This window comes from Hyla sarda, chromosome 4 (assembly GCF_029499605.1).
Source record: "Hyla sarda isolate aHylSar1 chromosome 4, aHylSar1.hap1, whole genome shotgun sequence".
NCBI lineage: Eukaryota > Metazoa > Chordata > Amphibia > Anura > Hylidae > Hyla > Hyla sarda.
In genome coordinates this window covers 418,536,134-418,552,020 of record NC_079192.1, presented here as the reverse complement: position 1 = coordinate 418,552,020, position 15,887 = coordinate 418,536,134, and the positions used below count along the sequence as shown (strand labels likewise).

General features: G+C 50.3%; 1 protein-coding gene across 1 annotated transcript; it reads right to left on the bottom strand.

Annotated features, from left to right (window-relative positions):
* Positions 1–11,482: 11,482 nt before the first annotated feature.
* LOC130267768 (low-density lipoprotein receptor-related protein 6-like) lies at positions 11,483–15,688 on the bottom strand. The gene is made up of 5 exons (XM_056517945.1): positions 15,141–15,688; positions 14,830–15,060; positions 14,367–14,503; positions 12,719–12,816; positions 11,483–12,573 (listed from the first exon to the last, which is right to left on the bottom strand). Exons 1-5 carry the CDS (start codon positions 15,316–15,318, stop codon positions 12,288–12,290), a joined length of 930 nt encoding a protein of 309 aa, XP_056373920.1. The 5' UTR covers positions 15,319–15,688; the 3' UTR covers positions 11,483–12,287.
* Between the last annotated feature and the right edge of the window lie 199 nt (positions 15,689–15,887).

Genomic DNA, 15,887 nt, shown 5'->3' with positions numbered 1-15,887 from the left:
TACAGGAGGCCATGTAGTACAGGGAGAGGACGGTACAGGAGGCCGTGTAGTACAGGGAGAGGACGGTACAGGAGGCCGTGTAGTACAGGGAGAGGACGGTACAGGAGGCCATGTAGTACAGAGAGGACGGTACAGGAGGACATGTAGTACAGAGAGGACGGTACAGGAGGACATGTAGTACAGAGAGGACGGTACAGGAGGACATGTAGTACAGAGAGGACGTACAGGAGACCATGTAGAACAGGGAGAGGAGGGTACAGGAGACCATGTAGTACAGGGAGAGGAGGGTACAGGAGACCATGTAGTACAGGGAGAGGAGGGTACAGGAGGCCATGTAGTACAGGGAGAGGAGGGTACAGGAGGCCATGTAGTACAGGGAGAGGAGGGTACAGGAGGCCATGTAGTACAGGGAGAGGAGGGTACAGGAGGCCATGTAGTACAGGGAGAGGAGGGTACAGGAGGACATGTAGTACAGGGAGAGGAGGGTACAGGAGGACATGTAGTACAGGGAGAGGAGGATACAGGAGGACATGTAGTACAGGGAGAGGACGGTACAGGAGGCCATGTAGTACAGGGAGAGGAGGGTACAGGAGGCCATGTAGTACAGGGAGAGGAGGGTACAGGAGGCCATGTAGTACAGGGAGAGGAGGGTACAGGAGGCCATGTAGTACAGGGAGAGGAGGGTACAGGAGGCCATGTAGTACAGGGAGAGGAGGGTACAGGAGGCCATGTAGTACAGGGAGAGGACGGTACAGGAGGCCATGTAGTACAGGGAGAGAACGGTACAGGAGGCCATGTGGTACAGGAGGCCATGTAGTACAGAGAGGACGGTACAGGAGGCCGTGTAGTACAGGACGGTACAGGAGGACATGTAGTACAGGGAGAGGACGGTACAGGAGGCCATGTAGTACAGGGAGAGGACGGTACAGGAGGCCATGTAGTACAGGGAGAGGACGGTACAGGAGGCCATGTAGTACAGAGAGGACGGTACAGGAGGACATGTAGTACAGAGAGGACGGTACAGGAGGACATGTAGTACAGAGAGGACGTACAGGAGACCATGTAGAACAGGGAGAGGAGGGTACAGGAGACCATGTAGTACAGGGAGAGGAGGGTACAGGAGACCATGTAGTACAGGGAGAGGAGGGTACAGGAGGCCATGTAGTACAGGGAGAGGAGGGTACAGGAGGCCATGTAGTACAGGGAGAGGAGGGTACAGGAGGCCATGTAGTACAGGGAGAGGAGGGTACAGGAGGCCATGTAGTACAGGGAGAGGAGGGTACAGGAGGACATGTAGTACAGGGAGAGGAGGATACAGGAGGACATGTAGTACAGGGAGAGGACGGTACAGGAGGCCATGTAGTACAGGGAGAGGAGGGTACAGGAGGCCATGTAGTACAGGGAGAGGAGGGTACAGGAGGCCATGTAGTACAGGGAGAGGAGGGTACAGGAGGCCATGTAGTACAGGGAGAGGAGGGTACAGGAGGCCATGTAGTACAGGGAGAGGAGGGTACAGGAGGCCATGTAGTACAGGGAGAGGACGGTACAGGAGGCCATGTAGTACAGGGAGAGAACGGTACAGGAGGCCATGTGGTACAGGAGGCCATGTAGTACAGAGAGGACGGTACAGGAGGCCGTGTAGTACAGGACGGTACAGGAGGACATGTAGTACAGGGAGAGGACGGTACAGGAGGCCGTGTAGTACAGGAAGGTACAGGAGGACATGTAGTACAGGGAGAGGACGGTACAGGAGGCCATGTAGTACAGGGAGAGGACGGTACAGGAGGCCATGTAGTACAGAGAGGACGGTACAGGAGGACATGTAGTACAGAGAGGACGGTACAGGAGGACATGTAGTACAGAGAGGACGGTACAGGAGGACATGTAGTACAGAGAGGACGTTACAGGAGGACATGTAGTACAGAGAGGACGGTACAGGAGGCCATGTAGTACAGAGAGGACGGTACAGGAGGCCATGTAGTACAGGGAGAGGACAGTGCAGGAGGACATGTAGTACAGGGAGAGGAGGGTACAGGAGGCCATGTAGTACAGAGGACGGTACAGGAGGCCATGTAGTACAGGGAGAGGACGGTACAGGAGGCCATGTAGTACAGGGAGAGGACGGTACAGGAGGACATGTAGTACAGGACGGTACAGGAGGACATATAGTACAGGGAGAGGAGGGTACAGGAGGACATGTAGTACAGAGAGGACGGTACAGGAGGCCATGTAGTACAGGGAGAGGAGGGTACAGGAGGCCATGTAGTACAGGGAGAGGAGGGTACAGGAGGCCATGTAGTACAGGGAGAGGAGGGTACAGGAGGCCATGTAGTACAGGGAGAGGAGGGTACAGGAGGCCATGTAGTACAGGGAGAGGAGGGTACAGGAGGCCATGTAGTACAGGGAGAGGAGGGTACAGGAGGACATGTAGTACAGGGAGAGGAGGGTACAGGAGGCCATGTAGTACAGGGAGAGGAGGGTACAGGAGGCCATGTAGTACAGGGAGAGGAGGGTACAGGAGGCCATGTAGTACAGGGAGAGGAGGGTACAGGAGGCCATGTAGTACAGAGAGGACGGTACAGGAGGCCATGTAGTACAGAGAGGACGGTACAGGAGGACATGTAGTACAGGGAGAGGGGACGGTACAGGAGGACATGTAGTACAGGGAGAGGGGACGGTACAGGAGGACATGTAGTACAGGGAGAGGACGGTACAGGAGGACATGTAGTACAGGGAGAGGAGGGTACAGGAGGCTGTGTAGTACAGGAGGCCATGTAGTACAGAGAGGACGGTACAGGAGGCCATGTAGTACAGGGAGAGGACGGTACAGGAGGCCATGTAGTACAGAGAGGACGGTACAGGAGGACATGTAGTACAGAGAGGACGGTACAGGAGACCATGTAGAACAGGGAGAGGAGGGTACAGGAGACCATGTAGTACAGGGAGAGGAGGGTACAGGAGGCCATGTAGTACAGGGAGAGGAGGGTACAGGAGGCCGTGTAGTACAGGAGGCCATGTAGTACAGAGAGGACGGTACAGGAGGCCATGTAGTACAGGGAGAGGACAGTACAGGAGGCCATGTAGTACAGAGAGGACGGTACAGGAGGACATGTAGTACAGAGAGGACGTTACAGGAGGACATGTAGTACAGAGAGGACGGTACAGGAGGCCATGTAGTACAGAGAGGACGGTACAGGAGGCCATGTAGTACAGGGAGAGGACAGTGCAGGAGGACATGTAGTACAGGGAGAGGACGGTACAGGAGGCCATGTAGTACAGAGAGGACGGTACAGGAGGCCATGTAGTACAGGGAGAGGACGGTACAGGAGGCCATGTAGTACAGGGAGAGGACGGTACAGGAGGCCATGTAGTACAGGGAGAGGACGGTACAGGAGGCCATGTAGTACAGGGAGAGGACGGTACAGGAGGCCATGTAGTACAGAGAGGACGGTACAGGAGGCCATGTAGTACAGGGAGAGGAGGGTACAGGAGGACATGTAGTACAGGGAGAGGAGGGTACAGGAGGACATGTAGTACAGGGAGAGGACGGTACAGGAGGCCATGTAGTACAGGGAGAGGACGGTACAGGCGGCCATGTAGTACAGAGAGGACGGTACAGGAGGCCATGTAGTACAGGGAGAGGACGGTACAGGAGGCCATGTAGTACAGGGAGAGGACGGTACAGGAGGACATGTAGTACAGGGAGAGGAGGGTACAGGAGGACATGTAGTACAGGGAGAGGACGGTACAGGAGGACATGTAGTACAGGGAGAGGACAGTACAGGAGGCCATGTAGTACAGGGAGAGGACGGTACAGGAGGCCATGTAGTACAGAGAGGACGGTACAGGAGGCCATGTAGTACAGGGAGAGGACGGTACAGGAGGCCATGTAGTACAGGGAGAGGACGGTACAGGAGGACATGTAGTACAGGACGGTACAGGAGGACATGTAGTACAGGGAGAGGACGGTACAGGAGGACATGTAGTACAGGGAGAGGAGGGTACAGGAGGCTGTGTAGTACAGGAGGCCATGTAGTACAGAGAGGACGGTACAGGAGGCCATGTAGTACAGGGAGAGGACGGTACAGGAGGCCATGTAGTACAGAGAGGACGGTACAGGAGGACATGTAGTACAGAGAGGACGGTACAGGAGACCATGTAGAACAGGGAGAGGAGGGTACAGGAGACCATGTAGTACAGGGAGAGGAGGGTACAGGAGGCCATGTAGTACAGGGAGAGGAGGGTACAGGAGGCCGTGTAGTACAGGAGGCCATGTAGTACAGAGAGGACGGTACAGGAGGCCATGTAGTACAGGGAGAGGACAGTACAGGAGGCCATGTAGTACAGGGAGAGGACAGTACAGGAGGCCATGTAGTACAGAGACGGTGGTACAGGAGGACATGTAGTACAGAGAGGACGGTACAGGAGGCCATGTAGTACAGGGAGAGGACAGTGCAGGAGGACATGTAGTACAGGGAGAGGACGGTACAGGAGGCCATGTAGTACAGAGAGGACGGTACAGGAGGCCATGTAGTACAGGGAGAGGACGGTACAGGAGGCCATGTAGTACAGGGAGAGGACGGTACAGGAGGACATGTAGTACAGGGAGAGGAGGGTACAGGAGGACATGTAGTACAGGGAGAGGACGGTACAGGAGGCCATGTAGTACAGGGAGAGGACGGTACAGGAGGCCATGTAGTACAGGGAGAGGACGGTACAGGAGGCGATGTAGTACAGAGAGGACGGTACAGGAGGCCATGTAGTACAGGGAGAGGACGGTACAGGAGGACATGTAGTACAGGACGGTACAGGAGGACATGTAGTACAGGGAGAGGACGGTACAGGAGGACATGTAGAACAGGGAGAGGACGGTACAGGAGGACATGTAGAACAGGAAGAGGAGGGTACAGGAGACCATGTAGTACAGGGAGAGGAGGGTACAGGAGGACATGTAGTACAGGGAGAGGAGGATACAGGAGGCCATGTAGTACAGGGAGAGGACGGTACAGGAGGCCATGTAGTACAGGGAGAGGACGGTACAGGAGGCCGTGTAGTACAGGGAGAGGACGGTACAGGAGGCCGTGTAGTACAGAGAGGACGGTACAGGAGGCCGTGTAGTACAGGACGGTACAGGAGGCCATGTAGTACAGGGAGAGGACGGTACAGGAGGCCATGTAGTACAGGGAGAGGACGGTACAGGAGGCCATGTAGTACAGGGAGAGGACGGTACAGGAGGCCATGTAGTACAGAGAGGACGGTACAGGAGGACATGTAGTACAGAGAGGACGGTACAGGAGGACATGTAGTACAGAGAGGACGGTACAGGAGGACATGTAGAACAGGGAGAGGAGGGTACAGGAGACCATGTAGTACAGGGAGAGGAGGGTACAGGAGACCATGTAGTACAGGGAGAGGAGGGTACAGGAGGCCATGTAGTACAGGGAGAGGAGGGTACAGGAGGCCATGTAGTACAGGGAGAGGAGGGTACAGGAGGCCATGTAGTACAGGAGGACATGTAGTACAGGGAGAGGAGGGTACAGGAGGACATGTAGTACAGGGAGAGGAGGATACAGGAGGACATGTAGTACAGGGAGAGGAGGGTACAGGAGGCCATGTAGTACAGGGAGAGGAGGGTACAGGAGGACATGTAGTACAGGGAGAGGAGGGTACAGGAGGCCATGTAGTACAGGGAGAGGAGGGTACAGGAGGCCATGTAGTACAGGGAGAGGACGGTACAGGAGGCCATGTAGTACAGGGAGAGGACGGTACAGGAGGCCATGTAGTACAGGGAGAGAACGGTACAGGAGGCCATGTGGTACAGGAGGCCATGTAGTACAGAGAGGACGGTACAGGAGGCCGTGTAGTACAGGACGGTACAGGAGGACATGTAGTACAGGGAGAGGACGGTACAGGAGGCCGTGTAGTACAGGAAGGTACAGGAGGACATGTAGTACAGGGAGAGGACGGTACAGGAGGCCATGTAGTACAGGGAGAGGACGGTACAGGAGGCCATGTAGTACAGAGAGGACGGTACAGGAGGACATGTAGTACAGAGAGGACGGTACAGGAGGACATGTAGTACAGAGAGGACGGTACAGGAGGACATGTAGTACAGAGAGGACGTTACAGGAGGCCATGTAGTACAGAGAGGACGGTACAGGAGGCCATGTAGTACAGAGAGGACGGTACAGGAGGCCATGTAGTACAGGGAGAGGACAGTGCAGGAGGACATGTAGTACAGGGAGAGGAGGGTACAGGAGGCCATGTAGTACAGAGAGGACGGTACAGGAGGCCATGTAGTACAGGGAGAGGACGGTACAGGAGGCCATGTAGTACAGGGAGAGGACGGTACAGGAGGACATGTAGTACAGGACGGTACAGGAGGACATATAGTACAGGGAGAGGAGGGTACAGGAGGACATGTAGTACAGGGAGAGGAGGGTACAGGAGGACATGTAGTACAGGGAGAGGAGGGTACAGGAGGCCGTGTAGTACAGAGAGAGGAGGGTACAGGAGGCCGTGTAGTACAGAGAGGACGGTACAGGAGGCCGTGTAGTACAGAGAGGACGGTACAGGAGGCCATGTAGTACAGAGAGGACGGTACAGGAGGCCATGTAGTACAGAGAGGACGGTACAGGAGGCCATGTAGTACAGGGAGAGGAGGGTACAGGAGGCCATGTAGTACAGGGAGAGGAGGGTACAGGAGGCCATGTAGTACAGGGAGAGGAGGGTACAGGAGGCCATGTAGTACAGGGAGAGGAGGGTACAGGAGGACATGTAGTACAGGGAGAGGAGGGTACAGGAGGCCATGTAGTACAGGGAGAGGAGGGTACAGGAGGCCATGTAGTACAGGGAGAGGAGGGTACAGGAGGCCATGTAGTACAGAGAGGACGGTACAGGAGGCCATGTAGTACAGAGAGGACGGTACAGGAGGACATGTAGTACAGGGAGAGGGGACGGTACAGGAGGACATGTAGTACAGGGAGAGGGGACGGTACAGGAGGACATGTAGTACAGGGAGAGGACGGTACAGGAGGACATGTAGTACAGGGAGAGGACGGTACAGGAGGACATGTAGTACAGGGAGAAGACGGTACAGGAGGACATGTAGTACAGGGAGAGGACGGTACAGGAGGACATGTAGTACAGGTAGAGGACGGTACAGGAGGACATGCAGTACAGGTAGAGGACGGTACAGGAGGACATGTAGAACAGGGAGAGGATGGTACAGGAGGCCATGTAGTACAGAGAGGACGGTACAGGAGGCCATGTAGTACAGAAAGGACGGTACAGGAGGACATGTAGTACAGAGAGGACGGTACAGGAGGACATGTAGTACAGTGAGGACGGTACAGGAGGCCGTGTAGTACAGGGAGAGGATGGTACAGGAGGCCGTGTAGTACAGGGAGAGGATGGTACAGGAGGCCGTGTAGTACAGAGAGGACGGTACAGGAGGACGTGTAGTACAGAGAGGACGGTACAGGAGGACATGTAGTACAGAGAGGAGGGTACATGAGGACATGTAGTACAGAGAGGACGGTACAGGAGGACATGTAGTACAGAGAGGACAGTACAGGGAGAGGATGGTACAGGAGGCCATGAAGTACAGGGAGAGGAGGGTACAGGAGGCCATGTAGTACAGGGAGAGGAGGGTACAGGAGGCCATGTAGTACAGGGAGAGGAGGGTACAGGAGGCCATGTAGTACAGGGAGAGGATGGTACAGGAGGCCATGTAGTACAGGGAGAGGAGGGTACAGGAGGCCATGTAGTACAGGGAGAGGAGGGTACAGGAGGCCATGTAGTACAGGAGGCCATGTAGTACAGGGAGAGGAGGGTACAGGAGGCCATGTAGTACAGGGAGAGGAGGGTACAGGAGGACATGTAGTACAGGACATGTAGTACAGGGAGAGGACGGTACAGGAGGCCATGTAGTACAGAGAGGAGGGTACAGGAGGCCATGTAGTACAGGGAGAGGACGGTACAGGAGGACATGTAGTACAGGGAGAGGACGGTACAGGAGGACATGTAGTACAGGGAGAGGAGGGTACAGGAGACCATGTAGTACAGGGAGAGGAGGGTACAGGAGGACATTTAGTACAGGGAGAGGGGACGGTACAGGAGGACATGTAGTACAGGGAGAGGGGACGGTACAGGAGGACATGTAGTACAGGGAGAGGACGGTACAGGAGGACATGTAGTACAGGGAGAGGACGGTACAGGAGGCCATGTAGTACAGGGAGAGGACGGTACAGGAGGCCATGTAGTACAGGGAGAGGACGGTACAGGAGGACATGTAGTACAGGTAGAGGACGGTACAGGAGGACATGTAGTACAGGGAGAGGACGGTACAGGAGGCCATGTAGTACAGAGAGGACGGTACAGGAGGCCATGTAGTACAGAAAGGACGGTACAGGAGGACATGTAGTACAGAGAGGACGGTACAGGAGGACATGTAGTACAGTGAGGACGGTACAGGAGGCCGTGTAGTACAGGGAGAGGACGGTACAGGAGGCCGTGTAGTACAGAGAGGACGGTACAGGAGGACATGTAGTACAGAGAGGACGGTACAGGAGGACATGTAGTACAGAGAGGAGGGTACATGAGGACATGTAGTACAGAGAGGACGGTACATGAGGACATGTAGTACAGAGAGGACGGTACAGGAGGACATGTAGTACAGAGAGGACAGTACAGGGAGAGGACGGTACAGGAGGCCATGTAGTACAGAGAGGACGGTACAGGAGGACATGTAGTACAGGGAGAGGACGGTACAGGAGGACATGTAGTACAGGGAGAGGCCTGTACAGGAGGACATGTAGTACAGGGAGAGGACTGTACAGGAGGACATGTAGTACAGGGAGAGGACTGTACAGGAGGACATGTAGTACAGGGAGAGGACTGTACAGGAGGACATGTAGTACAGGTAGAGGACGGTACAGGAGGACATGTAGTACAGGTAGAGGACGGTACAGGAGGACACGTAGTACAGGGGAGAGGACAGTACAGGAGGACATGTAGTACAGAGAGGACGGTACAGGAGGACATGTAGTACAGAGAGGACGGTACAGGAGGACATGTAGTACAGAGAGGACGGTACAGGAGGACATGTAGTACAGAGAGGACGGTACAGGAGGACATGTAGTACAGAGAGGACAGTACAGGGAGAGGATGGTACAGGAGGCCATGTAGTACAGAGAGGACGGTACAGGAGGACATGTAGTACAGGTAGAGGACGGTACAGGAGGACATGTAGTACAGGGAGAGGCCTGTACAGGAGGACATGTAGTACAGGGAGAGGACTGTACAGGAGGACATGTAGTACAGGTAGAGGACGGTACAGGAGGACACGTAGTACAGGGAGAGGACAGTACAGGAGGACATGTAGTACAGAGAGGACGGTACAGGAGGACATGTAGTACAGAGAGGACGGTACAGGAGGACATGTAGTACAGAGAGGACAGTACAGGGAGAGGATGGTACAGGAGGCCATGTAGTACAGAGAGGACGGTACAGGAGGACATGTAGTACAGGTAGAGGACGGTACAGGAGGACATGTAGTACAGGGAGAGGACGGTACAGGAGGACATGTAGTACAGAAAGGACGGTACAGGAGGCCATGTAGTACAGAGAGGACGGTACAGGAGGCCATGTAGTACAGAGAGGACGGTACAGGAGGACATGTAGTACAGAGAGGACGGTACAGCGTATATAATGCAGGTAGAGGGCAGATCCATGTCCAGACTCCTATTTGTACTGTACACATGTTCTGTATACCATGTACTACTATATGAGGTGAATATTTTTATGATCTAGCGGTTTTCATATGGAATGAATATTCTAATAGGACGGAACATCGCGTTTAGGTGTCACAGGGGCGGGGCCTCTGATTAATAACGAACCATCAAGAACAAAAAATAAAAACCAACTGAGCCGTTTAAGGTTTTGAGCTTTTGTTTTTATTATAAAAATTAACTCTTTGTTACAGCTCGTCCAGTAATAACAGGTCTTTATACAGTCACTGGTGATTTTTTATACAAAGTCAAGCCAATATTTTACAAAAAAAAAAAAATTTATATATAAAAAAAAAATATATAAAATAAAACAAAAAACCATTGTATGAGCGCGCGGCGCTGACCAAATGTTGGCCAATATAACATAATAAATCCTCCATATGTCCCGATGCAGACCTGTCGCGGCAGCCGCAGCAGAAGACAAAGCAGTGTAAGGGGGCGGGGCATTGAAATGTAGACCCGCCACCTGATGAGAGTCACGCCCCTTTTTGTCCAGGGCTTTGGTCCCTGTAAACCTGACTGGTTCTAAAGACGCAACGATCGCATGACAAGTCCGATAAGACGCCACATGCGCCGTCGTCTACTGCGGCCACGCGGAGATCGCGCACAACCTGAGACGCCTGAAAAAACCCTGTCTTAGTGGTGATTGGACAAAAAAAAAAACAACAAATAACTGTACGGACAAATTATATCTATATATACACAGGTATAACGGCTTATATAAACAGGAGTACAAAAAACAAATGTTACATGGTTTATAAATACAGTACAGTATCTACATCGTAGGCGGTATAAAATAAAACAAAAAACACTTAACATTCGCAGCTTTCGTAAAATAGAAACGTCTTTAACTCTCCGGTTGCCGGAGGAGGAGGACGACAAAAAGGTCGACGACTCAACGGGGGTGGGGAACAAGAGAACTTTGGTGATGATATACAATTAAAAAAAAAAATCTAATAAAAGCTATAAATTTTTTTTTTTTAAAGTTGCCCCCCCTTCTGAATGGTTAAGTGGTTTTACCCAGGTCTCATCTCTTGGATTAGTTTAGTGGCATATGAGCAGGTTGGGAAGGAACCATTATAGAGCAGGGGGAAACAACATGTATTATAAGCTGTTTTATTCACTAGTGGTTCGCCAACCTATTGTGAAACTACAACTCCCAGCATGCCCTGACAGCCTGCGGCTGTCAGGGCATGCTGGGAGTTGTAGTTTCACAACAGCTGGACAGTCACAGGTTAGGGCACTACTGCTTTCTGCAGTCTCTGACCATGTTAGCCTGCAATGCAGCATCAGTGGAGGTCCCCTTTAAATCTTAAAAGGTGTAGTGCATTTAAAAATAAAAAAAAAACTAACAAATAAAACTGTCCCATGAAAAGATCAGATACCAATACTCTTAAAAGGAGGAAGGGGCGGGGGAATGTAAAAAGAAATAAACATTTTTTTTTTTTTTTTTAAATTAACAAAATGTAAAAAAAAAAAATCCCCTGAAAAAAAATAAAAAAATGGAAAAAGGTCTAAATCCTAGGTTCACACACACCTAAGAAAAAAAAATTCAAATAAAATATATATTATATATATATATATATATATATATATATATATATATATATATATATATATATATATATATATATATATATATATATATATATATATATATATATATATTCCCCACAAAAAATAATACCTGCAAAGGTTGAAAAAGGTTTAAAAAAAAAATAAAATAACTGAGGTCAGGATTTACAGCCGTAAAAAATAAAATATATATAAAAAATCCCCTCAAAGATAACACCTGCATAGGTTGAAAAAGTTTAAAAAAAAGTCGTTAAAAGGAAAAAAAAAATAAATAAAAATAAAAACTAAATAAATTCCGGCTTTTTTTTTATTTGTTCTATGGACAGTTTTACTGCAAAAATGTTATAAAAAAAAAAAAGTTTTTATTTTAATTGTGTGTGAACACAGTCTTCGGGTCTATTCACACGTACAGTAGATTTGATGCGCAGGATTTGCTTGAAATCCTGCGCAGAACACTGTACGTGTGAATAGACCCTTAAAGTTCCCCCTCTTCTCACCTTTCATCACGTTGCGCCTCCTCGGCCGCGCGGTTTAAGGCATATTGTGTGTGTTTTTGTAAAAATAGATATTTCTATATATTTATATATTTGTACAATATACGGGAGGATGAAAATCTTTTATACAAAAAAAAAAAAAAAAAAGCTTAGACGTCTGACGAGGAGCCGCGTTTTGCATTTACGGCTTTTTAACGGCGAGTTAAGAAAATATATAAATATCTTTCTCTATGTACAAAGTCTGTCCAATGGCGTAATACCTCCCCCCGATCCCCTCAGAAGTAGCGGGATGGGGGGGGGGGGGGGGGGGGCCGTTCCTCTTACAAATAAAATCTGTACATGAAATAAAAAATAAAATAAAAAAAAAAGCGTAAAGTGGCGCGAGGTCAGCTCTTCCACAGGGATTGTGTATATACAGGTGCGAGGCTCACGAAGAGTCCGTACATGGTGAGGGTGGCGGTGGGTAGAGATGATGGGAGTAGCTGCGCTCTGTATACGGAGATGGCGGACAGCTCTCCTCGGCGGACAGGTACTGGCTGCGCGGCGTCGGAGGAGGCGGCACCGGCTCGGAGTCGTAGTTCAGGTCGCTGGTGTAACCTTTGGCAGTGGCGGCTGACGTGAGGCGGTGGCTCGGGGTGTAATCGCTGTCGCACACGTCCGTGCTGCACGGCGTGGTGGGAGGAGCGAAGTGGCGGTAGCTGTACGGCCTGTAACTGAAGGGATAAAGATGGTGGTTATAGAAACATGGAGGCTTATCAAGGATTAGAAAAACTATTTTTCCCAAGAACAGCGCCACCCCTGTCCTCAGGTTGCGTGCGGTATTACAACACAGCTCCCTTCACTTCCATGGACAGTTACCTGTATGACCGGTGTGTGGACGGACTGTTGGAGGAATAACCAAACTCCATGGTGTAATGTGATCGCTCTGTGGCTGGGGAAGGAGGCGGATTCAGGATCTGACGACGGAAGGAGAAGACAACAGCGCAAAAGTTAGAAAAAAAATATATGATCCAATGAGGGGAAAAAAATAATAAAATAATCCCGCAGAGCGCTTTAAAATTGTGCAAAAAAAAAAAGTTATTTTGGAAATTTTTTATTTGTGTAAATCTGCACACTTTATATGTATTTATATTTTATTTTGCCTCTTCTATTTTTATTTGTGTTAATTTAATTATTAGTTTTATTATTATTAAAAAATAATAACACTAATATGAAAAATTATATAAAAAAGGCCAAATAAAATATAAATATAATAAAGGCTAAATAAAAATAATATTTAGCCTTTATTATATTATATATTAATATTTTTCCTTTTATATTTATTTTTATTATATATCATATTAATTGTATTATATTTATTTTATTTTGACTTTCTTATGTTTTTATATAAGTGTTATTTATTATTATTTTTATTAATAATAATAACAACAAACCCTAATTACAATAATAAAACTAATAAAAATATAATAAAAGGCAAAATAAAATATATAATATAACAGCTAAATACATACCGTATTTTTCGCCGTATAAGACGCACTTTTTCTTCCCCAAAAAGGGGGGGGAGTTGGTGCGTCTTATACGGCGAATACACCCCTATCGCGGTGGTCCCTGCGGCCATCAACGGCCGGGACCCGCGGATAATACAGCACATCACCGATCGCGGTGATACCCTGCATTAACCCTTCAGACGCGGCGATCAAAGCTGACCGCCGCATCTGAAGGGAAAGTGACACTAACCCGGCTGCTCTGTCGGGCTGTTCAGGACAGTCGCGGTGAAATCGCGGCGTCCCGAACAGCTTACAGGACACCGGGAGGGACCTTACCTGCCTCCTTGGTGTCTGCTCCGTGCTGGGATCCCCTGCATGGCCGGCGCTCTCCTTCGACGTCATCACGTCGTCCCGTCATCCAATAGGAGCGGCGTGCGTAGCGACGTGATGACGGCGAAGGAGAGCGTGGATCCCGGGGAAGACGTCCGGAGAGTCGGGGACACCGCGGGGATGCGGCGACAGCGATGGAGGGCGACATCCAGGGCAGCGGTGATGGGTCCGGAGCGGCGGGGATACGCGAGTATTACCTCCAATACCAGTGGTCTTTAACCTGCGGACCTCCAAATGTTGCAAAACTACAACTCCCAGCATGCCCGGAAAGCCAACGGCTGTCCGGGCATGCTGGGAGTTGTAGTTTTGCAACATCTGGAGGTCCGCAGGTTGAAGACCACTGTTGGGTTCAGAATCTTTATTTTTTTTAGATTTTGCACCTATAAATTGGGTGCGTCTAATACGCCGGTGCGTCCTATAGGGCGAAAAATACGGTATTTATTTTATAAAAAAAAAAAAGAGGAAAACCACTCAAAACAATCCCCCCCAAAAATGTGCAAAAACAGTAAGTGACCCAGCTTTCCACTGAAGCAGTGTTGCCAACAAGTGGATCTCCAGCTATAGCTAAACTACGACCTCTAGCATGGACAGCCTCTGGCTTACTCCACGAGAACAACTGTACAACTCACCGGTGGGAAGTAAGTTCCTTTGGTGCTGGACGAGCTGCTGGACGAGGCTCCGGTGACGTGAGCGCGGTCATACGGCGGCCCGCTGCTTCCACCCATGATGCTCAGGGAGCTTATGACAGATTTCCCACGTGACATTCCTGCAGATGACAAGAAGAGGATATCGTCATGTAGCGAACACCAACCCGCACAGGCAGGGTGCTGGTAGTTAAAGGGTTACAAAAAGGAACCGAGCCGGAGAGATCCCTGCACCCGCAGCACGTGAAACCCGACTCTGCGACCCACACAATGAACTCCCAGCGCCCGCATGCAACTAGATCCCGGTCACATCCTCACTCTATAGACGTCCAGGATGTCGGCGGCTCTTTGTTGTACGAGCGCGAATTGTCCCGCAGTGATGATGGGCGCAGAGCGATGCCGTTATATGGGGCCCTGCGTATTGTTACATGGCAGCGGTGACACCCACCTGGCAAAGAGCTGGTCAGCGAGCTGGGGTGCGGCACGTATCCCAGGGGCACAGAAGCCGGCCCGTGCACCACATAGTCGTTGGCCATGGTTTCGCCGTCGCCCTTCATACGGGGGCATAGCACCCTCTGGCAGACGAAGTACACCCCGCCCACTGAGAAGACGGTGAGGATGACGCCGATGATGGAGCCGATTGTGTTGGTGGAGGGCGGAGGCGGCTCCTCTGTGGGATCTGTGAAAGGGACAAGTGCAATAAGGTTAGGGGTGAAAACCAAGAGAGGACAACAGGGCGGCGTCTTTTTGCGGACTTACAGCAGCCCAGCTCGTCGGAGTTATCGCTGCAGTCCCGGCTGTGGTCGCAACGTTGGTGCTTCCTGATGCATTGGCCATTGCTGCAGTGGAACTGTTCCGGGGTGCAGTTTTCTGAGGAGGGACAAGAAAAAGTTTGATCAGTGAAACCAATATGGCCGCTCGTAGTGGTTCGGTCCATGATATTGTTTCCCAATCAGGGTTCATCCAGTTGTTGCAGAACTACAACTCCCAGCTGTCCGGGTATGCTGAAAGAGGCACTGTCATGGTTAAAAACTTTTCATATATTGCAGGACTCATTATAATATGACATTTCACAATATACACCTGTTTAAAAAATTTTACATTTTCACCTGAAATTCAAGCTCAAAATAGCCGCCACTAGGGGTCGCCTGTCTTTTAGCCAGACAGACTAGTCTAGATTTTACAGCATACTGGATACCGGCCGTAAAGCATACCGGTATCCAGTATAGGAGATTTCTATTGAGTGTATGCAAAACTACAGATAAAGGATGAGTGGACATGCTGGGAGCTGTAGTTTTAAAACAGCTGGAGGCAACACTGCTCTAACATACACTGTAGCTTCAGTTGTTACTAAACTACAACTCCCAGCATGCTGAAATAGTCAAAGCTTTCTCGGACTCCTGAATGACAAAGAAGTTGTTCAGATATTCAGGAGTCTGTGAAAGATGAATGACACACATAGTGACAGCTATGCTGATTAGCATCCAGCTTTACTAGGAGAAGATA

Bases quoted from the DNA above. Each gene is read 5' to 3' on its own strand.
- LOC130267768 (XM_056517945.1), bottom strand. From the start codon at position 15,318: ATGGACCGAACCACTACGAGCGGCCATATTGGTTTCACTGATCAAACT. The intron at 15,061-15,140 runs GTAAGTCCGCAA...TCCCTTTCACAG, and splicing joins CTCCGACGAGCTGGGCTGCT to ATCCCACAGAGGAGCCGCCT. The intron at 12,817-14,366 runs GTGAGTTGTACA...TTCCGTCGTCAG, and splicing joins AAGGAACTTACTTCCCACCG to ATCCTGAATCCGCCTCCTTC.